This window comes from Anoplopoma fimbria, chromosome 8 (assembly GCF_027596085.1).
Source record: "Anoplopoma fimbria isolate UVic2021 breed Golden Eagle Sablefish chromosome 8, Afim_UVic_2022, whole genome shotgun sequence".
NCBI classification, from domain to species: domain Eukaryota; kingdom Metazoa; phylum Chordata; class Actinopteri; order Perciformes; family Anoplopomatidae; genus Anoplopoma; species Anoplopoma fimbria.
This window is the reverse complement of record NC_072456.1, coordinates 3196661-3222666: the sequence shown is the minus strand read 5'-3', so window position 1 is coordinate 3222666 and position 26006 is coordinate 3196661. Positions and strand designations below refer to the sequence as shown.

At 39.7% G+C, this 26006-nt stretch overlaps 1 protein-coding gene across 1 annotated transcript; it reads right to left on the bottom strand.

Moving 5' to 3' along the window:
• Window positions 1-5753: 5753 nt before the first annotated feature.
• On the bottom strand, window positions 5754-25428 carry LOC129094178 (polypyrimidine tract-binding protein 2-like). The gene is made up of 17 exons (XM_054602246.1): window positions 25329-25428; window positions 24346-24367; window positions 23867-23918; window positions 22646-22809; window positions 22420-22491; window positions 22239-22310; window positions 21964-22122; window positions 21321-21431; window positions 20586-20754; window positions 18666-18743; window positions 17109-17221; window positions 13773-13806; window positions 11335-11427; window positions 10899-11015; window positions 9119-9218; window positions 8918-8995; window positions 5754-8789 (listed from the first exon to the last, which is right to left on the bottom strand). The coding sequence occupies exons 1-17, from the start codon at window positions 25334-25336 to the stop codon at window positions 8660-8662; spliced, it is 1572 nt and encodes a 523-aa protein (XP_054458221.1). The 5' UTR covers window positions 25337-25428; the 3' UTR covers window positions 5754-8659.
• Between the last annotated feature and the right edge of the window lie 578 nt (window positions 25429-26006).

The following is a 26006-nucleotide window of genomic DNA, read 5'->3' as shown; positions in this document are numbered from 1 at the left end:
CATTTTATAACATTTTTAATGATATGCTAAACTATGACATTTTTTATGACATACTTCATTATAAGTTTGTATGGCATGCTATTACTTTTTTATGACTTTTTTATGAACTATACTGTTCTTTTTTATGATATACTATGACATTTTATGGCATACTATACCATTGCCTTTTTTAATAACATGCTACAATTTATTTTGGCATATTATACAAACATGGCATTTTTAAGAGTTTGTTTCTGGGGCCATTCAGCCTCTTACCGACCTCACAAGAAACTCCAGTACTTTCTGTGATTTTTCCCTCCAGCCTCTCTCCTCTTACATCTGCTATTCTTCCTGAGTTTGTGACACAATACATTTCCTAAAAATAAAAAGAACCCGTTAGAAATAATATAACAATAATAATAAATAATAATAAATATAACAATACCATTTATTTTTTGGGCTAGCTAACTTGAAGACGTTTACTAAATTATATTGATATTCCAACATGATCTGACTATGAATATTCGTAATGTTACGTTATTTAACTTAATATAGGTTCCATGTTCAAGATTTCCTTTATTGTCATTCTACAACACTATGTTGTGCAAATAAATGTAGTTGTAGTCCCATTTTGAAACAAAAGGGAATAATAAAAAACAACAACTTTTAACCTTTCAATAGGCCTTTTTCTCAGCAGTCATTTTGAAATGTCATTGGCTAAATAACTTAATACCGCGGGTTACCTTAGTGTGCAAATAAGGTGCGTTACAATACAGCAGATGCCGGACCGTGCTGCTGAAAGCTCTGTAACAGCTTCGACCTCGAGGCGAAATACGTTTGTCATGTCTGATCCCAATGTAAACAGTGAAATTCCATGCTCAGATCCTATGCTATTGTTAGCATTTGCTTGCTAGCTTAATCCAAACACATTGAGTCAGATGGGTGAGTGCTGACACGATCAGTTCTCAGTTAAAGACCAGAAATGAAGCATTTGTGTGTGTTCAAACAGGTAAGTCAACAGGGGAATGAAAATGGCCGCCAGTGTTCAGTCAGCTGAATGCCTCCTGTTGAGCTCAACAGAGTAGCACCTGGTTTAAAGCTCCATCCACCATCTGTATGAGGCGGCAGTTGCCCGATGATCTCTTCCTGGACACAGTCTAGATGTAACTCTATCCCTCTCCATTGTCCTCTCACACACTGTGTGTGTATGCGTGTGTCCGTCATGTAGTAAGGGCTCTTTTATGACAGATAAAAGATAGCATTTTCTTTTATATTGAGTCTCCTTTCAAAGGAACTTTTCCCTCTTTCAGCAAGCTAAACTTTTTTGTATCACTACGTTATTCATGTAACTAGTGTTTTTGTGAAAAGGGGTTTCAGATGTCTGCTGTCTCTGTGGTTTCAGTACAATAATCCTATTATTCCAGAAGCCATTATATTATTCTGACTTTGAGGTTTCCTATTGCAGACAGACCAGTGCAGACTTCAGGACTTGCCTCACACTGACCTCTGATGGATCACAGAGGAACTGCATCAAATGCAGACTGCATTTCTAAAAGTATTTTTTCACATACTGTATGGGGAATTGGTGTTGGTGTATGATAAAGAAAAGAGAAAAGAAAATATACAAGCAAGTACTGCAAACAGCAAAGAAACTAAATGGCACAATATTGTCTATTGACTGTGCAAATGTTAGAAGTATATTGTATAGAGAATGTGAGCAACTATTTACAGAGATGATTGTTCAAGGGATGTCCAAAGACGTGCATCAATGTAACGCACTGTGAGGATGTTGAGACTTACATTAATCTAACGTGTCTATGGGGCGGAATGGGTGTTAGTGTCAGTTGGGGTTCGGGTGTTGTTGATGAGGCCAGCTGCCGCTGGAAAGAAACTGTTTTTGAAGCACGTGGTTTTGGTCCTGATGGACTGCAGCCTCCTGCCAGAGGGGAGTGGTCCAAAGAGTTTGTGTCCATGGTGACATCGATTGGCTACAATCTTTCCTGCAGGTCCTGGAGGGATGGCAGATTGCAGAGAATCATCTTCTCCGTAGAGCGAATGATACGCTGCAGTTTGCCCATGTCCTTGGCAGTGGCAGCGGCACAACAGATGGTGATGGAGGAGGTGAAGATGGAGTCAATGATGGCACTGTAGAAGTGCACCATCACTGTCTTTGGCAGGATGAACTTCTTCAGCTGCGGCAGGAAGTACATCCTCTGTAGTGCTTTTTTGAAAACAGAGCTGATGATCAGCTCCCACTTGAGGTCCTTGGTGATGATGGTGCCCAAGAAGCGTAAAGTCTCCAGAGCATCGACTTAAATCCGCAACCAGTCTTTGGAACATTTAGCTCTTAGTTGTTTTGTCCGCACCAGGTCACTAGAAGGTCAATCTCCCCACAAGAGATGAGTCATATGAAGGGTGTGTCGTCCACGAACTTCAGGAGATTGATGGACTGGTGACTTGGGGTGCAACTGTTGGTGTGAAGGGGGGAAAGTAGAGGAGAAAGGACGTAGCCTTGATGGAAACTGGACTGATGGTCCAGGAGTCAGAGACATATTTCCCCAGCAGCATGTGCTGCTTTCTGTCACACAGGAAGTCTGAAAGGCACGTGCAGCTTGAGAGCTTGTCATGCAGCAGAGATGGGATGGCCTTTAAGGCAGAGTTAACGTCCACAAACAGGATCCTGGTGTAGGTTCCTGAGGAGTCCAGTTGCTGGAAGGATGAAGTGGACAACCATGTTGACTTTGTCGTCTACAGAACTGTCGACTAACGAGTGTTATGGTTCCAAAGTGAGAAAGTTCAAGGCGTTCAAAATACTTCATAACTGTAGAGGTCAGGGAGGCGAGTGTGCACTCATAAAGTCCTGTGATCTTTGTGTTGTTTGGGGACGGGGATGATGGTGGTGTACTTGAAGTGAGGTGAGACAATTATCTGTGAACACTGGAGACAGCTGATTAGCACAGTGCTTCAGGGTGGATGGAGAGACAGAGTCTGGTCCAGCTGCTTTGCGGGGTTGATGTGATGTCACTGTGGTGGGGGAGTCAAGGTGAAAGTTGGTCATGGAGAGGGGTGGCTCTAGGATTGCAGTTGGTGATCATCTGGACAAATGCAGGTTTGTTTGCTGAATGCTACTGTTTCCCAATAGTACTCATTTTTGCCTCTCATTGCCTTACTAAACTTGACCTTGTCCTACAGCCTGAACGCATCTTCACTTTCCAATCGTAGCTGTCTGAGCTAAGCTGTGAACCATTGTTTGTCGTGGTTTTAAAAAACGTACCCCTTTGCGAGTTGGTACACAGCAGTGCTCACAGAAGCTGGTGTATGACTTCACTGCCTATGTGTGTACATCCAGACTGTTGGTAGCAGTCCCGGAAACATCCCATTTTGTACACAGTCCTCTGCGGCTCTGCTGTTCCACTTTTTAGATGTCGACAGGTTTAGAAGGTTTAAATTCCTGCCTGTTTGCAGTGATCAGGTTGACCATGACGTGGGCAGATTGTCACAGTGCAGCGTGGAGGATGGTGTGATAGGTGCTGCTGATGGTTATAATACTCCCATTAAAGGTTTTCCGGACACGTCCAACTCAGAAGCAGCCCCAGGGGAAACCCAGAACACGCTGGAGAGATTATATATCTTCTATGGTCTGGGAACGCTTCGGGGTTCCCCAAGAAGAGCTGGAAAACATGGCTTGGGAGAAGGACATCTGGAATACCCTGCTTAGCATCCTGCCCCCACGACCGGGCCCTGGATAAGGGGGAAAAAATGGATGGATGGCTGAAAAGGTGATTATATACCGACGTTTCATCCAGTGGTGTGACAGTAACTATCTACAGCTGAGTGCTCATAAAACAAAGGCTGGTTATCAGCACCCTCAACACATCACCGATGGGACAGTTTGGAATCACTACTGTATCATAAACTCAGTTTGGGCTCACACACCACTGACATCCACAAACCCTGCCAGCAAAGACTCTCTGTTGCCCCCCGCCTTCTGTTACTGCTTTACAAAAGCACACTCTACTGCTCCCCCTGTTTTCTCACCATGCTGTCGTCTCCAACAAGAACAACGTGTCCCACACTGCTTCCAAAATCATTGGTCCACCAATCTCCCAAACTCTCTGATCTCAACAACAGAGCCATCGCTCCCACGGCAATCACCAAAGCACATGACCCTGGACACCAACTCAACCCATTTTTCACTCTACTCCCATGTGGTCGCAGATACAGAACACTCAGATGGAAAAAACGGTAAAAGTTTTGTCTCCTCTGCAACTGCAGTGCTAAATTACATAGCTTGCTAATCACAAGAATGTACAATGTATGGGTCTTCTTGTCTGCATCTATCAAAGTCAATTTTGTTTATTGCTCATTATATGATAATAAACATGTAAGAGAAGTTATTTTTTCAGCAAAATGTCCCTCATCTCTGATGACTTCAGTCAGCATTTCAAGATGCATCTAGAGGTGAGGTTACAGACTGCAACCAACGGAAATTTTTCCCGTGTACCAAGCAAGTAACAGAACTAAGGTGGCTGAAGTGAAAAAAAAAGACAATATGAATAGCAATACCCTAGAACTAGCTCACTCGAGTAGGATGCCTTTGCTAAGCTCCGCCCCCCGCTGCAAGAGCTACCATGGAGCCCACACTGTCACTAACTAGACTCCCTGAATATATTAAATCATTTTGGGAAAAACGAAAGGCAATTTCAGATTTGCGATGGGAGAACATATACAGGATGTCACAATGATTCAGCAGTCAAAACAGGTTAAAATAATAAAGATACATATTCATGCTAAAGCTAAAGCTAGTCAATAATGTGCTAACATACTCTGCTAATGTTAGCCCCACAGGTTTTTTTTTACGTAGAAACAAAATTCTTTAGACACGTATATCACCTTTTTACCTCTCTGGGTAACAAGTATCCCTATCACACAACGTTTAACCATCACAAGCTCCAAATCTAATAAAACCAGTTTGAAATATAAGAAAATCTGAAATCATTGATGACTTTGAATTAGAGCCGGTAGCTGTGGGACCCTGGTCAGAGCTATGACGAGCCAAAATTAAACAAAAAAGGTCTGTTAAAGAGCTAAGAGCAAACCCTTACAGTGTAGTAAAAATCAAATTTGCTCTCGAGTTCCTTGGATAAAAAACAGATGGAGGTCACCTCTAGAACAGAAAAGGATTTGTTTTCAGCTTAAATCTGAGTCAACAGAGTGCAGGGGCCCCTGATGCAGCCAAGTGGAGCTCTGTTTAGTGTGTTACTAGACTTGCTGATCACTGCTTTCACACTTTATAAAGAAGGATTATAAAGCAATCTGTGCAGCTGCTGAGGCTCCTGCCTGACCAAACCATGCCTTATTAAACCAGACTGGTAATTAACCAGAATGATCCATTAGTCTATATTTACTCTCTTTTGTCTTCTCCTTCCTCTCGTGTTCTGCCTTCCCTGTTCAAGAACTCACTGTGCCATAATAAGACCTTCATTAGTGACTATTTGATAAAGAAATCAAAAGAAGAGAACAAACAGCTGAGTGCTAAGGTAGTGCTCCCACTATTTCTTCTTTAGAATAAAGCAGCACTACACAGCTCTGGTTGATGTGTCACTCTAACCCAGAGGTCGGCAACCTTTTTGATATAAAGTTACCTTTTTTGAGCTTTCTTGTTAATCAGTGTGCCATATCAACATTTAGGTTAACATTAAGTTTAATTATGACACCACACAAAAATTGAAATCTCCAACGGATATGTAATTTTATTCCATATTGCAAAAAAAAAAAAAAAGCATTTTTCTCCCATCATCACGTCATTGTAATTATATATGAGAGCACTGTACAAGGCGGCTGCCATCCTTATGAAACCATTAACCTTGCCAACCTTCCAGCAATCTTGTTGGCCAGCAATAAACTTCATACATAGTGTAAAAAAGGCAGCGAGCCTGTTTCTTTGGTACCAGTGACGGGTCACAGCAGAGAAAACACAGAATGTCTTACTGCATGTTATGCTGTAGTTTTAAAGTGTTTTGGTTTACGGTCCATATGTGCCGTGGCTCAATTTGGTCTGACCTAAAACATAAAATCACAGGCCCCTATGAATATTCGAAAAGGGGAGTTATAATCATTAAAAAATATGATCACAGAACAGACCAAGGTGTAAAAAAACTCAAGTGAATTGGTCTCAACTGAAAGTGAAAAAAATGTCTTTCAAATAAAAACAAGTATGGTAAGTATTGTTTTAAGATGTACAGTAAATGAGTTAATGTTGTGTAAAAAAAAAAAAAAATCCATGAGCCCTTTCAACCATTTTTCTCAGCTTGTCTCTGCGTGATATAAAAATAAATTTACTATAAATAAATAATGCTCAGTATAAATATCAGTTTAAAAAAATCTGACCATCCCTTTGAGGTTTCATATACATTTTTCAGGTGTTTGATTAACAGGTTAAATTGTAGTTTTATTGAGCACAGATTTCTCTAATCTGTCCCAATCTGTTGTGGGGTTGCAGGCTGAAGGTTCCTGACCTCGTGGTGGGAACAAGCAGCCTGCTCTCGTGTCTCAGCAGAAATGTAGACAGAACAGCTAAAGAGGGAAAAGTTGAGAGAAAGAAGCGAGAGCAGAGAGACAGAACTGAACAGAGTGAGAGAAGTTTTATTGACAGGTAAGATACAGATGAGAGCAGAGACCTGAACCGAGACCGGACACACACACACAAACACACACACGCAAATACGTTTGGGCTCGTTGGTAGAAAAGACGTGTTTAATTTGGGCTGATCTGAAATTTTGCCACAAAAAAAAGGTACTTAAAGCAAAAAATTTACAACAATCTCCTAAAAAGAAAAAAATATTAATAAAAAAAACCAGAACGATTAAATAAAAAAAACACTTTGAAGAAGACCTCAATGGAAACAGTGACCAAGCTTTCTGTGCAACTCCCTGCTTGATGAATTAGCTCGTTAGACAAACAGAGGACTGGGAAGACGAGGTCCACTTCCATCTAAAAATAATTAACAAAACAATCTGTTTCTACAGGTTTAAAAACACAAGATCAACAGACTTTACCAGTAAAATAATCCGTTTGAAGACACCACAGATCAAATCAGACCGCAGACTAAAGGCACATGTACTTTGGTCCCAACAGGCCTCCTCCCAAAATCAGAGACCAAGACCAGAATCACATGAAACCTTGTCCAAACAGACAGCATTAGCATGCATCCTGTGTATGTGTGTGTGTGCACCCACTCGCATCATGGTCTAGAAAAGACTGGGATTTAAACTTTACAGGAACCTCTATTCTTTGATGAAGGCTTTGGATCCATAAAATTAGTACGTCAGCAATGTGTTAATGTCAATACTAGTGGAAAGGAAACATTGGGGGGTATTCATTGTCCTTAAACATCCTCATAGATGTGGTTCTATGGTGCTTTAAATCCAATCCTGTATAAACAGCTGAGGGAATAACAGCAGGAAAGTGTGCCAGTTAAGACAAAAACTGCCTTTTGAAATTTAGATATTGCAAGACACAGCACAACAAGTAGTTCCTTCCATTTCCCTTTGAGGATATCTGGGTACTGAAGTCCCTATTAAAAGTGATTCTGTGTAGTGCAGCAAAATGGTCAAATCTGCAAGCTAATAGCTGTGTAGGGGCGTACACGATTACAAAGTATAAAAGTGGGTGCTGGTAATGTAAAACTGGTCATGTTTACATTTAACTTGATTGTTAGTAACAGCCCCATCTACTACCTCGTGCTTGTAGCTTGGGAAAAATGTTTTGTTTTCTTTAAAATGAGAATAAACCAAATGAAAAAAGAGTGCACAAATTATCATTTTGCGGAGTTAACTAGCACATGTCGAATTTGTGTCAGAAACTGCACGCTTAAAAGATAGCAGCTGATAGCCACAGAAAAGGAAAGAGTCGTCGCACGTTAAGACGACGTGGAGGTGATGGAGTCCGTCATGACGGGACGTTGTGTCGGGAGTTACTACCACAAAGAACGGGGAGTACGGACAACAGATGGTAGTTTGGGGATCGAACACTAAAGTATTGGTAGGTGGTTCAAGTAGCAACACAATGTCTAGAGAAATAACAGATCACTAATTACAGGACCTCATCAGACCTCATCAGAAAATCCAAGGAAAAAGAGACTACTACCATATTGACAGGTGGAAAGGGCAATACCAAAAAAAAAACAACAGCTATTTCAAATGATAAAATATTAAATTAAAAACCCTCCGCTGCTTTGAAGAGTGACAGCCGGCTCTGGTCGACGTTGTGCGCCTGTAGCCACACCCGACCAACAGTGATGTCACCGTTTACTTCCCCATCAATGCTGCACAGGGAGAAGTTAAGCCACGGGAGATAAACAAAAGAACACATTTTCAGCCATTGTTTAGTTGCTCTTTAAGATGGTAAAAGTCTGATGATGTGCTGCTTCTACTGCTCAACAACATTTGCTCCGTGGATCTGGGATTTTCTCAATATTTTTACTGAATTATTTGAACATTTCTTGTGTTACGTTGAGTTTTAAGCTTTGGACATTGAAGCACATTTCAACGATAAAATATCGTACTGCTAAATTAAAGGGTCGGGGAAAAGCGCAGAGGAGGTTAACAGAAAAGGACGATAAATGGTAATTATTCCTCGCTCGTCATAGATCTTAAGGTTTAGGAGTCAGGTGTGGGGGTCAGATTGTGGACTTTGAAAAGGAAACTTTCAGGTGGTGATTCCCTCCCATGTCGTAGTTGTGAAGCTCCATCAGAGTCTGGATCGCCTCCTCCACCGACGTCATCTGGATCAGGGCCATCTTACGATCCCTGGTGAGGAAAGAGCAGAGACAAACAGTTCGATACGAGTGCAGTTTTTTTTGATCAGAGAAATCCAAAATAATCAAGGCTAGACATTTGTAGTGTCCTAAAGAATTTCACAGTGAAGTGCTTCTTACTGGAAGAACTTGAAGGCCTTGACGGTTCCTCCACTGTTGGAGAACAGAAGACGTAGATCATCCTCTCCCACTCCATCCCTGGACATCCAAAGACAAACTGTTAAACGTCTTAAAGCAAGGTAGCATGAGCCAGAGTGATCTCTACACTGTTTCAACTCTTCGACTAACTGATTTGACTTATATGTGTGGTGGTTGTACTACCGGACGTTGGAGAGGTGAAGTGTTGCTGAGGGAGGAAAGATGTTCTGGAAGTTTTTGGATCCCGGCTTCTTAAAGCGATGGAGTGGTGAGCCAGAAAAATCTGTCCCAAAAAAAAAAAAATGTTGTTGGTGCAAATTATTCAATAGTAACAAAAACATTTGTAGAATGTTAAAATACAATATTATTATAAAAAATTGGTAACCCATACAGATTCAGAAAACATAAAAAAAAGCTGGAGTGATAAACATTTGTCAACTTAATTAAAGGGGAACGCCACCAATTTAGTATTGTGTTCCGACAATTTTACAATACTAAAGGTTTGTAGGTACATCTCTATGAACAGAATCTGCATGAATGTAGAATCTCTAGGCAGCCGGACAAGATTTAGGTACTGGAAGCATTCTGGTTTCTGTTTGTAGTCTGAGTATTGACCAATCACGTTAGAGCAGGCTAACAGACGTTGGTTGTGGAGAGCAAAAGAGGGGTAACGCACAGGTTGAAATTAAATCTTAGAACCCATCTGGCACACTAACATTGAGGTGGAAACTGAAAAGTTGATTAAGGTGCAAAGTCCCAGGTAAACAAATAAATTAAATTAAAAAAAGAATTGGACTGAACTCTACACATGGTAATGTGAGAATATATTCATATTTATCATTTTTGATGGTGACAAAACTGCTATATTGTATATATTATGTCAAAAAAGACATAACATTATCAACTTGGAAAATATTTCCATGTTTAAAAGAAAATCTACATTGATTTCTCGTCTTTCATTGACTTGCATGTACCTATCAAAATGCCATATATATTCAAAAAGTGTGCATATCAGGAATTAAATCCTTATCACTTCTGATTTTAATATATATAGTCATCATATCTTCCATCCATCCATCTTCCGTAACCGCTTATCCAGTTAAGGGTCGCGGGGGTGCTGGAGCCGATCCCAGCTGTCAATGGGCGAAGGCAGGGTACACCCTGGACAGGTCGCCAGCCTATCACAGGGCTGACATATAGAGACAGACAACCACTCACGCTCACATTCACACCTACGGGCAATTTCAAAGTCATCAATTAACCTAAGCTGCATGTCTTTGGACTGTGGGAGGAAGCCGGAGAACCCGGAGAGAACCCACGCTGACAACATGCAAACTCCACACAGAAGGTTGTCTGGCCCGGGAATTGAACCCGGGCCCCTCTTGCTGTGAGGCGACAGTGCTAACCACTACACCACCGTGTAGCCCGTCATCATATCTTGATTAATCCTATTATGCAGTCCAATAACAGTGGCTGATATTGCTAGTGTGAAAACCCACCCAGGTGAGCCTGGTGTCCATCAGACAACTGCTATCGTCTGATAAGGATTTAGTCTCTCACTCAAACTCTTGCATCTCAAGTTGCTAAGCGGACTGTAAGCATAGAGTAACCCATGGAAAAGGAAGACTTGGTCCGGATATCCGCTGGCTGCACCAGTTCCCAAATGGAGAGCCCCTACCCCCAGAAACAGCGATTTGAAAAGGGCTGCTTGAGGATTACGGCTTATTTTTTTAATTTGGTAAGATAAGCGACTTCACTTCTCTTGTGTAAAACTGAAACTTGTCCTCACAAATATATGATTTCTATACATTACTAAACTTCTTGTGGACTTGTGAATATCTGGCTGTTTGCACTGTAAATGGCTGACTTGACAATTCAAAAGGGAGCATGACCACCTAATGTATAATGAGCAATTTGCAAAGATACTAACAAGCTCCCTTCCAGGATGCAGAAAAGCTCTTACCTTTAGTTAGCAGTTGGTCATCCAATCCTTCTCTAGGCAAAGCCACGGTTTGATGTTTAGACAGAGTCACTCTCATCACTTTACCAAACACCTTTTGACCATTCAAGTGGCTCATTGCTACGGGTGAGGAAAGATAGAGATATGTAGTGAGTCTAAAAGCCATTTTCTGATACATCTATGATTTCACATTCAGGAAAATGTTGAATTCAGTAAGTCACCGATGCTACAGTGGTTTTCAACAAGTGAACCTTAAAATTAAAAGGTTAGTTCAGTTTGTTTTTTTTAATAGATAAGACACTATGCTGCATTCCCATCATTATCAACTTAGACATCATTTCCAAATTCCCTCAGTTTCAGAAAAAAATAAAATATATCTTGATCAATTCCATTTTGCAGTCCAACACTAGTGACTGATATTGCTAGTGTAAAAACTCACCCAGCTGAGCCTGGTTGCCATCAGACAGCTGTATCAGAGCACTGTCCTTTTTGTTGTAGAGGATCTTCACCCTCTGGACGTCACCATAGACTCCTGAAGGTAGGGAAGAGAGCGAGAGAGGCAGACCAAGAGAGGGAAAGAGAGAGCAAGAGAGAGCAGGGTGGAGCAGAAGAGGAGGAGTACAGAACAGACAGAGCAGGAGAGATGGAGCCGACGAAGATAAAAAAAAGGAGAGGTGTGAAGGATGGAAGGAATAAAGTTAGTGCAAGAAAGACCAATGAAAAGAAAAGACGGAATCTTCCCATTTGTCTTCCACTAGAAACTCAATCAAACCCTTCTGTATAACCAAGTGGTTTACTCTGTCAACCAGCAGGACAGCTCAGCTGAGCTACCATTGACATGCACCTGAAACTGGCATCTGGCTGAGCCGTGATTCAGAAATCCAGCTTGAAGATTGTTGATCATAAAATGTAATACCATAAATTGAAAAAAAAAAAAATTGTACAAACACATGCACTAAGCTAAGAAAGAATTTGTTATATGGTGAAACATGTGCAGTAAATTCAGAAAGAAGACCTGAAAAGTAAAGTTCCTTTTAGGCCTTTTATGCAGATCATTTGAGACTTTTTGAAAAATCTGTGGAGTAGCTAAAATTGGTCCAATAAGTGTAAGGACAAAATACATTCATATCGCTGGGGCTGGTAGACAGTCTAATGTGACCACTATGGATGTGCCTAGTTTCGGTGGTCATCTCAATTGCAAGGTTGTAGAATAAAATGAAAAGGTGAACTGTGACTGCACTTGATTGAAACAAAATCTGTAGAAAAAGGCAAAAAGACAGGTAGAAAGGTTTTTTACGAGCTAGAATGAGTCAGTGAGTACACTGGATTGTCGTGATCAACTTAACAGTAAAGTGATGGGAACATAAACACTGCAATAATCCATGTTTCCCTGGTAGATTGGATTTACAGACTCCAGGTTGACATTGTAGTGTAGCAGACACTGAATAAATGACTAGACAGTCCACTCACAAAGAGCGTTATTGGAGAGCAGTATTTTTCTTCTAGCATCTTAGGCCGAGCAGAGTTCCGGTTTGTCCTTTTGTTGAGTTGCTTATGGAATTAAATGCCAGAATTGAATAATTTTTATATCTTGCTCTTTGCTTATACAAATTAAGAGCGCAATGAGAAATACAATTTTTTTTAGCATCGTAGATTAGCAATTCGGGTATTTGCCAATTGACTCGTTGCTAAGTTCCGCCCTCAAATACAGACTGGCCAATCGTGGAGTAGCTACGGCCAGCTCTTCCCAGTGTCCGACAGCTATCAGCCTCTGCTCCACAGACTCATCGGTGGTTTCAGATGTTCTTCATGTTCAGGCTGGTTTAGTGGATTTGGAGCTCGTCATGGTTAAATGTTTTGAGATAGTGATACTGGTTACCCAGTATCCCAGTATCTTACCCAGTATCACTATACCCAAGGAGATAGGTTTCTAAAACGTTGCATTTCTAAGTAAAAGCCTGTGGAGCTAACATTAGCAAAGTACGCTAGCATATCATTAACTAGCGTTAGCATTTCTTTGCTACGCTAGCGACTGAATGTAAACGCATGCTGCTTTTGCCTTTTATTGATTGTTAAAGTGAATACAGAGGAACAGTGTTGTTCCTTCATTTCATTATCTTCTATATTTATCTCCAGGTGATGTGGTGGTTCTCTTTAACACTGTGATCTGTAGCTTCTATCTTTATCTTTTTAACCTGTTTTTACTGCTGAATCAGTTCGACATCCTGGATATATATTTTTCAAACATATTGTAGACCTTTCTGTCTGCTTCTCTTTGCAACTGCTTTTTCATTTTTTTCAAAAACTAGATCAAATTTATTCAGGGAGTGCAGTTAGTGACAGTGTGGGTTCCATTGTAGCTCTAACAGCTTGACAGAGTAGCAGTAGGGGGCGGGACTAAGGAAAGGATGAAATGGGCCCTGGATCGATAATGGAACACAACCATACTACAGATTAGATCCTTATAGGTTGGGTTGTTGTCCTATCATGCCTCTAATGACGCATCATGCTGCGCTAATTATTGTGACTGCAAACTGCAGCTGGTTCACAGCAGTCACAAACCTCAGTGTTGTTTTTGGAGGTTCTACTTCACCTTTTTGTTTGAGCAGAATTTTGACATCACATGAATGACTTTGGTGTCTTTGTTCTCATCAGTTTAGAGATAAGATGACCAAACAGACAATACCAGACTCACTTTTCATTCAATATAGAGACAGAAGAAGATTTAACTCTGCTGCGTACAATGTAATAGGAGGGAGGCTTGTAGATACAGAAAGATACAGAGGAATAGCTTGTCCACGACATCACTGAAGAAAGTGAACAAAATTGGATTAACAGAGAGAGATATACAGATAGAATAGTAGAGGTTGAACATACCGAAGAGGGTAAAGAGACTTTGAGGCGTGACCATCTTTAGAGAGAGAGACCGCAGAGCAGAGGACAGGAAGAGGAGGAGCAGAGGAGGAGGAAGAGGAGAGACGAAGGTAGAGATCAGACCGCCCAGCGTTGGACGAGGGGGGAGGTGGTGGTTCCCATGGTGATGAGGGGTGGAGCAAAGATGGAGGACATGGGGAGGAGGGGGTTTGGGAAGGGGGTCAAAACAACAAACCCAAATTTAGGGTTTGATCGGAGTAAGACAGGTGAGCAGAGGAAAAGGAAGTGTAATAAAAATAGGGTAAACGTACATAAGAGAGAGAGGGGGGGGGTTAAGGGTAGTGTGCAACATTAGAGGGTGTGTGGCCAAATGGAGAGAAAATAAACGTGTGAAGGGAGGAGCAGAGGAGGGGAAGAAAGGAGGCGGGGAGGGAGAAAGGAGGAGAGGAGGACAAAAACCAAAGCAGAGGTCAGTAAACAGAGCATCAGTGGAACATCAACGGAGCCTGAATGATTGCTGGTTTGATCACACACACACACACACACACACACACACACACACACACACACACACACACACACACACACACACACACACACACACACACACACACACACACACACACACACACACACACACACACACACACACACACACACACACACACACACCTTCCAGTTCTGTTATCGCACGCACATTCGCTGCTGGATGCGTTTAACAGTGAGAAAAAGAACGGATGGGAGGAAGGTAGAAAATAATAAATAATGCATGAAAAGAAAAAAAATGAAAGAGTGATTGGCAGGAGATATCAAACCAAAAGGGGGGCAGAGCCATGAAGCAGATGGCCAATCAGATCCCAGGAGGTTACAGGACGTTGCAGGTGCCAAAAGGACTGCTGACTATGACTGGTAGATCAGACTGACAGAGACACATGTAGGAAACTGTATATAAAAACTACGTAACTTAAATTTGGTTACAATTAGATAATTTTTTTTAGTTTTCAAGGTAGAAAATCCTCAAATACAATTTACAAATCTCACTGCTAAATAATGGAACATATTTCTTTTGATTCAGCAGGATGTCCAGCATCCCACAGAAGACCTGTGTCATCATGGTATCAACTGCCATTGAATGGGATGCATGGTATATAGTCCGTGACTGATAAAGTTTGACACATGTTAATTCACACTGCTTTCAAAATCATATCTGGCCTTCCAAGATTATTCAACTTGAAGTTTGGAGCAATTCTAAGATAATTCCCACTCCACATAATAACGCCTGTGCTTGAAAATACAGGACATGATATCATATAATTCATTATCACTGGCAGATGTTTTACATTATTAAAAATTCAATTTTTATAATTTCCAGTGGCCATATGAATAGAGTATAGAACATTTGCAATATAAATAAATATGCTGTCACTTACTGAATCTATTCATGTGTACATTTTAGAGTTAAAATGTACACATTTTTTTATTTTTTATTTTGTGTTTTCTTTGTTCACCTTTAAACCTTGAGAAAACTGGATTCAAACAGTAAGAAAGGTTAGTCTGTTTGGTGTTCGTATAGCAATGCTACCTTACAAATGTGTACTGCCTGAAACAGACCAAAACTGACCATAGTATTGGTCGTTTCATTTTATGACACAGTAAAAAAAGGATGAAAGAGTGACTGGAAAACCCTCCCCTGGACTCAACAGTCAAAATATGAAGAATGGCCACACCACATTCAACCTCTACCTAGCCACTGGACTGTATTGAGCAAACTCCAAAGTGTGTGTTCAGGATCTGCTGATCGGTCACCGGAGAGAACAGCATGCTGCTATCAAACAGCCGGGATACAGCTGCTGCACCAAGACTTTACCAGAGGGGGGCGGGACTGTGAAAACCATCACTCCACTATGGAGTCCCTCTCAGCAAGGGAGAGGGACAAAGACAGAGAGAGGGAGAGAGAGAGGAAGCCTCTGACAGAGAGATGGAACACGCAGAGACAGATACTGTAGGTATAGAGATACAGATGTAAGAATAGGTGCACATTTAGAAGTAGAGAATAGACAGATTTAAGGACGAAACAGAAATCTATAATAATAAAGTATGTAGGTGTTGAGTTAAGAGAAAACCGCACAGCTTCGAAAAGACAGAAGAGGTCTGATTTAAAGACACGATGTGCGCAAACATTAAGAAGTTGACATTAAAGTCAAGCACCTGTGACAATCCATCAAGAACAAAAATCAATCTAGAGATCACACTCTCACGCGCACGCACACACAGTTGTCATTAAATTGTAAGTTAGTAAACCATGTCAGAATGCTGACAAAAATTATATATTTTTTTGTTATGTAACGTAATGAAAGAAGAAGTTCAGCATGAGACGATTATTAACAGTGATGGAGGTCTTTTAATTCCGTTTTAGAGAGTTCTTCAAAGCACAGACACAGGATTGGGACACAGCTATTAAGATGCTACTGCGTACTGTAGGTGGGTTCACAAAGAGCATACACTTGACACGCAGCAGCTCTCCTCCTCAAGTAAAAAAGGTTATCTGTTCATTTGCTCATAAGCAGTCAAGTGGAGGTTTTGATTGGGCAGAGGATTGGGAGATCCATCTCCTTCGCAGGAAAACCGCTCGCCCCCTTACAATTTGCTGATTAGGCCATGCAAGGGCCCCTGGCTTTTAACAGGAATGGGAGATGGAACTTTTATTGGCTTAATTCATGCTACGCCCAAAACACACCTATGATTAATTGAAAGACAACCCATTTGCCCCTTGCACCTTACCTAACACCAAGATTAAGCGCCATTTAACTAGCAAAAGTTGAGCTCGACACGCCTTAAATGGACTTGGGCCATGCACTTTAGACCGTTGAAATAGGGCCCCTTATGGTTTAAGATTATGTCTTATACTTCGACCCTGAATCTATCGTAATTACACAACACAGATTACACGTGGCTCAAAGAGTGGAGCAGGCCTTCCACTAAACGGCTGATCGGCGATTCAATCCTTGGCTCCTCCAGTCTGCATGTCTATGTGTCCCCAGCCCCTGCCCAAATGTATGAATGTGTTTGACTGGGTAAATGTTGACATGTGCTGCTCTGCACCTTTTAGTGGTCGGAGGGCTAGAACGGCGCTTTATAAACGAAAGTCTATTTCTCATATCTAGGTAGAAAATAGATCACGCTGTAAAGTGGGCTAAACACACAAAACACCACACACCCACACAGGAATACACACTACCATCAGCTCTAAAAAACCATCCAGTGGTGTCTGTTAAATAGTAAATGAAATGAGTGACAGAGACAATTACTCATTCACAGTAACGCGTATGAATATTGTACCTCTTCATTCAGGTTGGATGCCAACAGGACTCCCGACACTCCGGACCCAGACAGAGCAACGCGGCCAGCGGCTGCTGCTGCTGCTGCTGCAGCACTGAGAGGACTGATGGCTCCTGTTGGGGGAGACAACGAACCGGTCAGAGTCAAACATGTAACACAGCAGCAGATAAGTAGCTTCAAACCATAACGCTAAAAAGACAAACATGCTTGTTAACGTCAACTTCAACAATGAAAAAGATGACAACTCCCTTCTTCGGTAGATCTAATATTCTTTCTTTCTTTCTAAATGACAGAAATATTGTCAATAGAAATGCAATGCAAACGGCTCTGTTCAACAACTACCTCAGAGTGATAGGACATTAGAATGCATGCATAGAAATCCAAATGAAAACATCATCTTGATTAAAACAGAAATTACTGCAAAAGCTACTACAGTAATGAACATTATCTACACTGATTGTAATGAAGAAGGCATTATTCCTCCACAAGTAGTTGAGCATGGTGTTTGCAAACAAGATTAAATGACTCCAACCCTTGATAACATATTCCAATCTACTCGATTTAATTAAGGATTATGCACTCCCCCACTTAATTAAAAAATATATTACACATAAAGAGAATTTGAAAATAGAGAGAAGCCTTGGGATTTCTGAACCTTCTGATTTCTAGTCTTCTTGGTCTGTAGCTTTGTTGTCCCTAATGTCTGCTGCTTGACCTTGTTCTTATGAACCGCCGTCTTTGAAATTTTAAGGATGGAAGCAACCTGACACTCACTGTATCCCTCTGCCAGTAAAACCAGAATTGAAACCTTATTTTCCTCACACAAAACTTTTCTTTTTAACTCTTTTGGCATGGTCAATAGTCACTTTTTTATTCCAATTACTTTTGAGGTACTACTAGCACTGTTTCTGCCGAACACACACACACACACACACACACACACACACACACACACACACACACACACACACGCACACGCACGCGCCAAACCATGCCCTCCAGATAACAGTTCACTTTTTAAGAATATTCAAGGCTAGTAAATTTGATTATGTGCATGATCTGTTACTCTGCACAGCCTTCACTAAATTACTATGACTTCACTAAACTTGAATTTATAGACCTAAATGTACTTTTAGAAGGGACCTCAGTATTAACTTGGATTCTTTAAATTCTGAGAAAAAAATCTCTGTTGTCTGACATCTGATCAAGATATCTCATTACAATAAATTCAGTCTAATGACTTCCAGAAGACAAGCAGGAAAATATGTAATATAGAAAACTGCATTGTATGAAGCCTCATAGAAAAGGACTGAATTTCATCTAATCATCAATCCTAAGGCCAGTTTTTGCCTCATCTATTCATTGAGCTCTAAAATCAACCAACCTGTAGCCGTTGATATAAAACCTACTTTCCAGCCAGAGCACATTCAGACAACCATGACAGGACATGACAAGAGACAGGACAGCGGCATGACAGAAAACAGCAGGGACAGAGTGATGGAAAAACTGAATTAGGAAAAAAAAAAAAAAAAAAAAAAAAAAGAGAAAGATCAATACCTCCACCCTGCGAGAGGGAGAGAGAAGATGAGTACCCTCCTCCACTAGAGTAGGAAGCTAGCGCTCCGGATGGGGTACCTACAAGACAAGGACAACTTGGTTAATACCACAAAACACTCATCTAACCTCAAACCAAACAGTATATTAATAACAAGAAAAACAAATCAGCCCAAGTCAGTAAAATGTAAAAAATCTAACAGTATTATACCATCATGAGTAAATATTGTCAATCGTAGTATCGGTTCTCGTGACATCCATAGTCCAACATCTTTGTAATACTGTTTAATCCCAGAAAATATGATTACAAAATATGTAAATTACATTGAAATACCACCCAGTAAAAGCATGATCCACTGATACAGCATACAGTAATGCAGACATATTCTAAATACATCCCAAAAATACGTACTTTCACTTTCAAGTAGCTAAATTACAAAAAGCCCAGCACAGCAAGGGAGAGAAGGAGGAGATAGACTTTTAACCTCTCCACGAACCCTTCGCTGCAGAGTGCCTCTGTGGAGGACGCTCTGAGGTCACAGGAAGGTTATGTATTCAGGCATCTAATATAGGTCTCATACACAACTATCCACTTTAAGAAGGAGGCGTCTGTCCCCATGAATACTGATGGATGCTTTTATCACCTGGCTGCTGTGTCATGTTTTGTGTTGTTTCGAGCAGACCCCGAGTCCACTTGGAACATGTTGTCAGTGGTATCACTGCACTACTTTTTTTAGCTGCGTTATTGTACACAGGGCAATGCAGGAACAGTCTTGCTTCAAAATAACCTTATCCCAAAACAAACTAAGGGAGAAACAGGGAGCTGCGAGAAAACCATCCGTCCGCAGCAACGCTCTCAGCTCAGGTGCTGACTGTCAATGGAGTCTCCTTAACAACGATTTTATAACTGACCAGGACTTTTTCTCTCACTGTGTGGAAATCATAAATCTAAAATAATGAACTAATGGGGAGCAGGTGACGTGATATGGTCAGGGGTCAGTAGGCACAAATGCGGAGAATTTTGATGACAGGTTAATAGACCAAGGAGGCAATTAACGGCGCAGGTACAATATGCTTATCAAGAAAGCTCCCGACAGATCAGTGCCATTTTAGAAGTCAACGTGAAAACCTGCGAACCTAAACGGAAACAAGTTTGAGACGGTAAGGTCCATGCACGGTGTGGATGTGTGGATGGTTGTGATGGCGTATTTTGTCCACCAGTCATAAGACACCTGAGCCGGCGAAGCAATTTCACCGGTCCACTGTGACAGACTTTTACACAGAATAAGCTGGTAATTGTTTCACATCTAGCTTCTGATTAACGTATCAAGCATTCGTCCGTCTTCATTGGTAAAACATATAGTAGGCTGATATAGGAGTTTAGTGTGGGGCGGCGATTTAATGAAAATACAGTGTTTCCAAAAAATTATATTATATCTAGAGATAATAAAAGCGTGGATCAATGAACCACAAAAAGCATGAAAAAATGTACATAGCAAAGCCTTTGTGCTTTTACTCTTTGAGTCTGCTCTGCCGACACTCTCTCACAACTGGTGGAGCTAAGTTCATGTAGTCTGGGTCTGCAGACGGATGTCTAAGTATGGTGTGTGGTAAAAAAAAAAAAAAAAAAAAAAAAAGGTTTGGAATGCCACAACAAATCCCACATTCACCTCTAAACTGTAACTTAACTGGTTTCCAGGAAATAGCTTTATTTTGAATCCTGAAATGCTTTCACGACAACATTGTTTATAATAGTAAACCTGTTTGTGTTATGTTTTTTCCTCTATTATGACGCGCCACAACTGATGCAAACGAACAACGGAATAACCTTGAGGGGGATCTTTCGACTAAGTGCATGAATAAGGCCGTCGGTGTGACAGTTAGTCATATGAAGGATTTTGGTGTAGACAGAGATGCATTTACCCAATAGAGAATGATCCTTGTTGGCCGACTCCCCATCTCCGGTAGGAAGGTCGGGTCTGGTGTAATCTCGACTCTTGTCGTTGTTGTATTTGACGTTGAGGTTGACCAGTTTACTGAAGTCTATCCGCAGAGTACAGCATGAATTATAGATGTTCTGTCCATCCAAAGACTGGAGTAAAAGTAGTGGAAGGTGGAGAAAGAATCATAACAGCGTTTCAATAATCTGATTATGAACCGATTGTGATCAAGGTAGTTTATGAGAGGGTCATTTTACAGTTGTGAATCAACCGGCTGATATATTGGTCCAGATCTAATGCCAAGAATGTTAAAAGGGTTGAAAGGTTAGATGTGATCTGGCTAAAAAGTTGTTGAAAAGAATGTTAGGGCACTAAAAGAAAGAATGAAGACTTCCTCTATATCACTGAGATTCAATCTGAAATATGAATTATTTTTTGTAAAGCCGTCAGGAGGTTATTGGACCATCAATACTGGACATGGACTAAAGAGTGGCCATGACTCCATCAAAATCTTTTAAAGCATCGTTAAAAAAAAAAAAAAAAAAATATAAAATATATATATAAAAAAAAAAATATATATATATATATATATATATATATATATATAAAAAAATATATATATATATATATATATATATAAAAAATATATATATATATAAATATATATATATATATATAGGCCAGAATATTTTACATGTGATGTGACATGTGATCCTACCAGTTTAGCTTGCTGTGCATTGACTGGGTCGCTGAACTGCAGAAGAGCCTGAAACTGGTTGTTCTTGGTGAAGGTTATAATCTTCATCACGGTCCCAAACTTACTGAAGATCTGGAGGAATCAACAAATTCATAGAGAATAACTAGGAAACATGCCTAAGCTTCATTAAAATAACAACAAACTTCATCTCCAACATTCAGGTTTAAAGCTATGCAGACGATAGGGCTGAACCAAATTATTCAAAGCTTCAATCAAAAATTGACATTCCAATTATAAATCAACAATCAAACGCTGCACAGCTTTTGATTGTTGATTGCATTCACGATCAGGCTAAACTAATATAATTAGTATTATACTATTAGTAGAACTAGATTCCAGTGGTGGCTGTGTAGAATTGTTTCTGAATCGTGTGATCCACCATTTCCAATTACAGAATGTTTTGAATTCCAAAAGTCAAAATCGATGAAATAAAGATTGATGCAATCATCATCTTCTTCTTCAATCCATATTTGTTGGCGTTAAGCCTTTCAAAAAGAACATTGTCTCTGCGTTAATCACAGTTTGCTCTCCAGGACGGCCTAGCAGCAATCTAACAGCACCACCGACTACATTAATATGACCACAATAATACAATAATAGTTACCTGTTGTAGAACGTCCAGTGTCACAGGATAAAACATGTTGTCGATGATAATTCGCAGGACAGGACTGGGGGGTGGAGCTAGGTCCAACACTCCGGGGTCTGAGGATGGAGAGCTTCCATCCTGAACTGCTGACACCGCCTGCAACACTGCCTGGGCCCTCTGGGTGGAAAGGAAAATATATATAATGGGGGGGGGGTTGGGGGGCATCAAGTCTTACATCAGTCTAACCCTGGTTTGGTTGAAGGACAGGGTTTGTTGTACATCTAGGAGTATACCTGGTTCAGAGCCGAGTCTGTTTTCAGTTCCTTATGGTTGGAGTACTGGATGAAGACGGGAGTGTTTCTGACCTAAATAGAATAAGATCCGTGGAATACACAGTTCAGTTAGTAGCACTTAGAACAACAACAGAAATTATTAATGACGTACAACAGGGATGGACACTGATGTATTTCAGACCTGTGGCGTGACAGCTGTGTAGCAGTTCACCATAGTAATGGCTGCTTCTTCTGTGCCCAACTCAAGGAACGCCTGGAAAAACACAGCAATATTGAGCTTTCACAGAATAACAAATGACCTCAAGGATAATGTGTCACCGTCCTTTCCCTGTTTAGTAAAAGACTGTTCTTGTTTCCTCTTCACGTCAAAGTATTGGCTGATGGTACGAAGTTTTGCTTTGATTTACCTGGTTTTTCCCCTTCAGCATCAGTATATTGGTGACCTTTCCGAAGGGCAGTCCCAAGGCAATGACTTCAGTCTCTGACACTTCATTGGGAAGTTTCCTGATGTGGAGAACTCTGGAAGGAGGGGATTCGTCCAGTCGCTGTTTCTTACTGTCACTGCCGTTCGCTGAACATGAACACAAATAACACAAATTATCATATGACACCATTACTCTAGATTAAAGCTATTAATACTAAAGTGGATAATGACTAAGCTTCATTAAGCTTATAATATTTATAATATTTCCTAGTCCCGACTACTCAATTGTCCGGTTGAAGTATTTTGGTATTTCAGTCGGATAGAACAAGGAATGTGATGACATCACTTAAGGATTTAGGTAATTCTGACATTTTGTAGACCATTTGATGATTAAGTTTGCAAGCAAATGAAATATGGAATTTCATTTCAAATTTTGAAATTGGGGGAAGTGTTCTCTAGGCTTGCCTAAGCACTGATCTGAAGATATTTTCTAATCCCGTCAAACCGTTGAAAAGTGAGTTATTCTTCTCATACTATATTTAGACTTTGGGAACATGTACTGCCTTTTGTCTATATATATATATATATATATATATATATATAAACTATATATATATATATATATAAAAAATGTCATGATACTTAAGGGGAAAAAAATGTTATGTGCCCAAAGACCTAATATAGTATGATAAGAAAATGGCTGTATCTCAGAAACTAAATAACACAATGGTACCCTTTTCAAAAATTCTGACTTTTGACTATTTAATGATGTCTTTGATTTTTCAAGTGATCTACAATTTCAAAGTTGTACTGTTGGATACTTGCCCAAAACATGACCGTACCAGATTTCAAGACTTTTCACCAATCAGAACAAACGTTGTGTCATTTTTCCTTATCATACTAAATAAAGTAATTTCGCACAAATGTTTAAATCCAGAAAATAACTTTTTTTAAAGTTCTCTAGATGCAATTTGTCAACTCAGATACAGAAAGTAAAATATATTTACAGATTCATTTATTCATAATCAAGTCTTAAAGAACATTAAAACACAATTTAATGACAAGGGCAACTTCACTCACCCATTTCATTTTACTTTTTTATTAAAATGTGTTGAAATTGTCTTTCCTCAAAACTAAATGTGCAAATTCTTCATACAATATATTTTTATTCTTTTTCACTATGCCAGTCCATTTCGGTGCTTACCAGTCATAGAGGTCGGGCTGCTACTGTACATGCTGAGCTCATCTGAGCCTCTCTGGAAAAACAAGGAAAAGGAAAAGAAATTACATTTTCATCAACTTCTGCCAAAAACATACTATTGTAGGCTGAGTGAAAAAATACATCGAACATTAATTCAGTATAATTTCTGTCTGCCTTATTAATAAACAAAGGACAATTTACTTTGATGGCTTTACTTTTATCTTAATGAAATTACACCATCTGTTATTTAATAATAATATTATTATTATTAAATAATAATGATTTTTCAACACAAAAACATAAATCTTTATAGTATGTTATCTTTTAACATCACAGCCTACTTATAAAAAAAAGGTATAAAATCTATATACTCGCCCTATACTAAAAATAAAAAATCCAATGACATTCAGTCAATCTTTGGACAAAATCTTGCAGACCTAGTTAATTAAAGTGTGTTCAGAGTAAAAAGTAAATCTGCTTACCTTCACACCAACTGCAACATCACTGTCAACGGAGAGAATGCAGGGGGATGGAAAAGAAAGGACATCAAATAATGTCACTTTTCTCAAGAAAAAAAATTCTCAAGGAAACACAACCTTTCATTTCAAAAGAAAAAGGAGAGACTTGTGCTGTTATCTTGGATGATGGGGTTGGAGCAAATCTCTTAAGTGTGTAACAGTTTCACAAAGTTGGAAGAAAACTCATGCAATAAAGAGGTTGAAATGTTATTGTTTTTTTTAACCCCTAGTTCTTAATCTACAGAAAAGCACATCCAGGTATTTAACAGTTTTTTCAGCACTCCTTTGTCTGAAATACTACACACTGATGTTAGTAACTGTAACCCATATTTGCATCATTGTATGTGGTGGCCGACAACTAATAAACTGTGACAAAATCCAAACAAATCAAAAGAGCATCAAATACATCGAAGGGGTAAAACAACATGACAATCTAATCTGAGATATTTGAAAAGAATTAGGCTATTCCGTGGCTTTTCAATTCATCTGACACATAAATAACCATTTTTTTTAAATCACACCATTATGTTATTTCGTTATAGTCTTTTCTGCAAATATGGTATTTCTGTTTATGTCCCAGTCACCTTCTCTCATATTGAACCGATGTCGTCATTTAATTACACGAACATTCAACCCACAGACTTTCCTCTTAGCGGTAGTGTTAGCTAAACAAATCTAAAGTTAGCTGTGACATTGCCGAAGTAAGAAGACCCAGTTGAGACGTAAAACATGCACCTAAACCATGTTCTAGCGTAAATGTAGGTTTCGTGGTGTATTGGTGCTGTTGTTTCGCTAGCATGACGTTTCTCGTACTATCCAGTATAAACGTTCTCAGCTGAGCTAACAGTTAGCATATCTTAAATTAATCAAGTTAGTTCTGTCCATGTCACATGCACAGCGGTTAAAAGCATAACTTGAAGTTTTAGTTGTAATGTTGCAACATTTACCCGTCCATTGCAGCTCTTTGTCCTCTTCTGTCTGTTGATATTTCAGCACAATTCGATTACTTGAAAGGGTGAGCAAAATGGGCGTCTTTCTTCTTCTTCTTGTGTTTAACAGCTGCTGGTAACCAACAGTAACATTATACTCATGAGCGCCACCTGCTGCTCTGGAGGGGTACCGACCAATTCATTATGAAATAATGCACCGCTTGCCGTAGTTCATTTTTTGCGTTTCCAGCTAAATAAGAATTCATTATAAAAAGTTTCACTCATGTTCTGTTAGAATGATTACGTTCTTCAGCTCCTAGAATGCTCAAATACAATAAACCACGTGATTGTTACCAGTTTTTATCATAATGTTGTCATAATGTTATTAAGTCTGTCTAAATGATTGAATACATATTTACAAAGCCATTTACTAAACTTTGTAAATCCTTTATAAAGTATCCTACTTAAGAGTGGTGCCCAGCATTTCAATTTGGTATTAATGTGTAATATAACACATATATTCATATAGGTTATGGACAGTATATATGTATATAGTAGAGTAAAAATAATATTTAATTCTGAATGTAGTAAAAATATAAAGTAACAAAATGGCAATACGCAAGTAAATTGTATTGTCTTTCCAACACTGGAAATTATACAATACATCAATACAATTTGGCAAACATACTGCACATT

What these genes read in the sequence shown, in the direction of transcription:
- LOC129094178 (XM_054602246.1), bottom strand. An exon ending in CTTCACCTCTCCAACGTCCG is followed by an intron (nt 8,996 to 9,118) that starts GTAGTACAACCA and finishes TTGGATGTCCAG; the next exon opens with GGATGGAGTGGGAGAGGATG. An exon ending in AAGGCCTTCAAGTTCTTCCA is followed by an intron (nt 8,790 to 8,917) that starts GTAAGAAGCACT and finishes TTTCCTCACCAG; the next exon opens with GGATCGTAAGATGGCCCTGA.